Source organism: Fulmarus glacialis, unplaced genomic scaffold (assembly GCF_000690835.1).
Source record: "Fulmarus glacialis isolate BGI_N327 unplaced genomic scaffold, ASM69083v1 scaffold30715, whole genome shotgun sequence".
NCBI classification, from domain to species: domain Eukaryota; kingdom Metazoa; phylum Chordata; class Aves; order Procellariiformes; family Procellariidae; genus Fulmarus; species Fulmarus glacialis.
The window spans coordinates 1-1,671 of NW_009214150.1; the positions used below are offsets into that span (position 1 = coordinate 1).

The 1,671-nt window shown below is 60.1% G+C and overlaps 1 protein-coding gene across 1 annotated transcript; it reads left to right on the top strand.

Annotated features, from left to right (window-relative positions):
• The first annotated feature begins 183 nt into the window (after positions 1-183).
• Positions 184-1,359, top strand: BRINP2 (bone morphogenetic protein/retinoic acid inducible neural-specific 2). The gene has a single exon (XM_009578463.1). The coding sequence runs from the start codon at positions 184-186 to the stop codon at positions 1,318-1,320; it is 1,137 nt and encodes a 378-aa protein (XP_009576758.1). The 3' UTR covers positions 1,321-1,359.
• The last annotated feature ends 312 nt before the right edge of the window (positions 1,360-1,671 follow it).

The window sequence follows — 1,671 nt, forward strand, 5'->3', positions numbered from 1 at the left end:
AGGCGCAGGGGTGGGCAGGCGGCGGGGGCAGCCATGCCACCCTGGGATGTTGCCTTGAGAGGTTGGGTCTAAGCCTGGAGGTGGAAAATGGGGCTTCATGGGGGGCCTACCAGCGGTGCAGAAAAATGAACACAAGGTGGGCAGCTCTTCCATCCCTGGGGAAAGTTGGTCGCACCCGTAAAGATGCCACGTAAGCATCTCTGCTCCTGCGTCTCTTCTCCACCAGGTGCGCAGTCGCTCCTGTACTGCAGCGAGACCACCGTGCCTGGGACCTTCCTGGAAGAAAGCCACAGCTGCACGTGTCCCTCCGACCAGCCCTCCTGCCAGGGGACCATACCGTGTGCCTTGGGCGAGGGGCCAGCCTGCGCCAGCTGCGCCGAGGACAACAGCACCCGCTGCGGGACCTGCAACCACGGCTACGTGCTCACCCAGGGCTTCTGCCGCCCGGAGGTGGCCGACTCGCTGGAGCACTACCTGGGGTTGGAGACGGACCTGCAGGACTTGGAGCTCAAGTATCTCCTGCAGAAACGGGACAGCCGCATCGAGGTGCACTCCATCTTCATCAGCAACGACATGCGCCTTGGGAGCTGGTTCGACCCCTCCTGGAGGAAACGCATGCTCTTGACTCTGAAGAGCAACAAGTACAAGCCTGGGCTGGTTCACGTGATGTTGGCCCTCTCCCTGCAGATCTGCCTCACCAAGAACAGCACGCTGGAGCCCGTCATGGCCATCTACGTCAACCCCTTCGGGGGAAGCCACTCAGAGAGCTGGTTCATGCCCGTCAACGAGGGCAGCTTTCCAGACTGGGAAAGGACTAACGTAGATGCCTCTGCCCAGTGCCAAAACTGGACGCTCACCTTGGGCAACAAGTGGAAGACCTTCTTTGAAACGGTCCATGTCTACTTGCGGAGCCGCATCAAGTCTCTGGACGACAGCTCCAACGAGACGATCTACTACGAACCTTTGGAGATGGCAGATCCCTCTAAGAACCTGGGTTACATGAAAATCAACAGCTTGCAAGTCTTCGGCTACAGCCTGCCCTTTGAACCAGACGCTATTCGTGACCTGATCCTTCAGCTGGACTACCCCTATACACAGGGCTCCCAGGACTCAGCCGTGCTCCAGCTGTTGGAGATCAGGGACCGGGTGAACAGGTTGTCACCCCCTGGCAAAACCCGCCTTGACCTCTTCACTTGCTTGCTCCGCCACAGGCTCAAGTTGGCCAACAACGAGGTGGCGAGGATCCAGTCCTCCTTGAGGGCCTTCAATGCCAAGCTGCCCAACGCGGTCGAGCAGGAGACGGGCAAACTGTGCAGCTAACGGCTGGGGCTGCTCAGATCTTGGAGCCAGGAGAAAGGACTCCCCAAGGGCATGGAAAAAAATAACCACCCTAAAAAAATTAAATCAAGGCCTTACCTTAGTGCCAACCGCGTGCTTCCATGGTACACCCAGCAACCGGCCAAAGAGACGCAGGGCTTGAGCAGATGGAGGACGCCCACGGGACTACGGAGGAGGGATGGCTCGTGCAGCGCAGACTGGCTCCGAGCATGGGGACGATGCCAGCACGGCTGCCCCGCGGCACTGATTTTGCTTGAGCATCGGTGGCTGGGGGGACGTGCCGATGGCCAGGGGGGATGTGGCAGCTGCTGGGCCCCACCGGGGGGCAGCTCC

Coding starts and splice junctions, on each gene's coding strand:
- BRINP2 (XM_009578463.1), top strand. CDS start 184: ATGCCACGTAAGCATCTCTGCTCCTGCGTCTCTTCTCCACCAGGTGCG.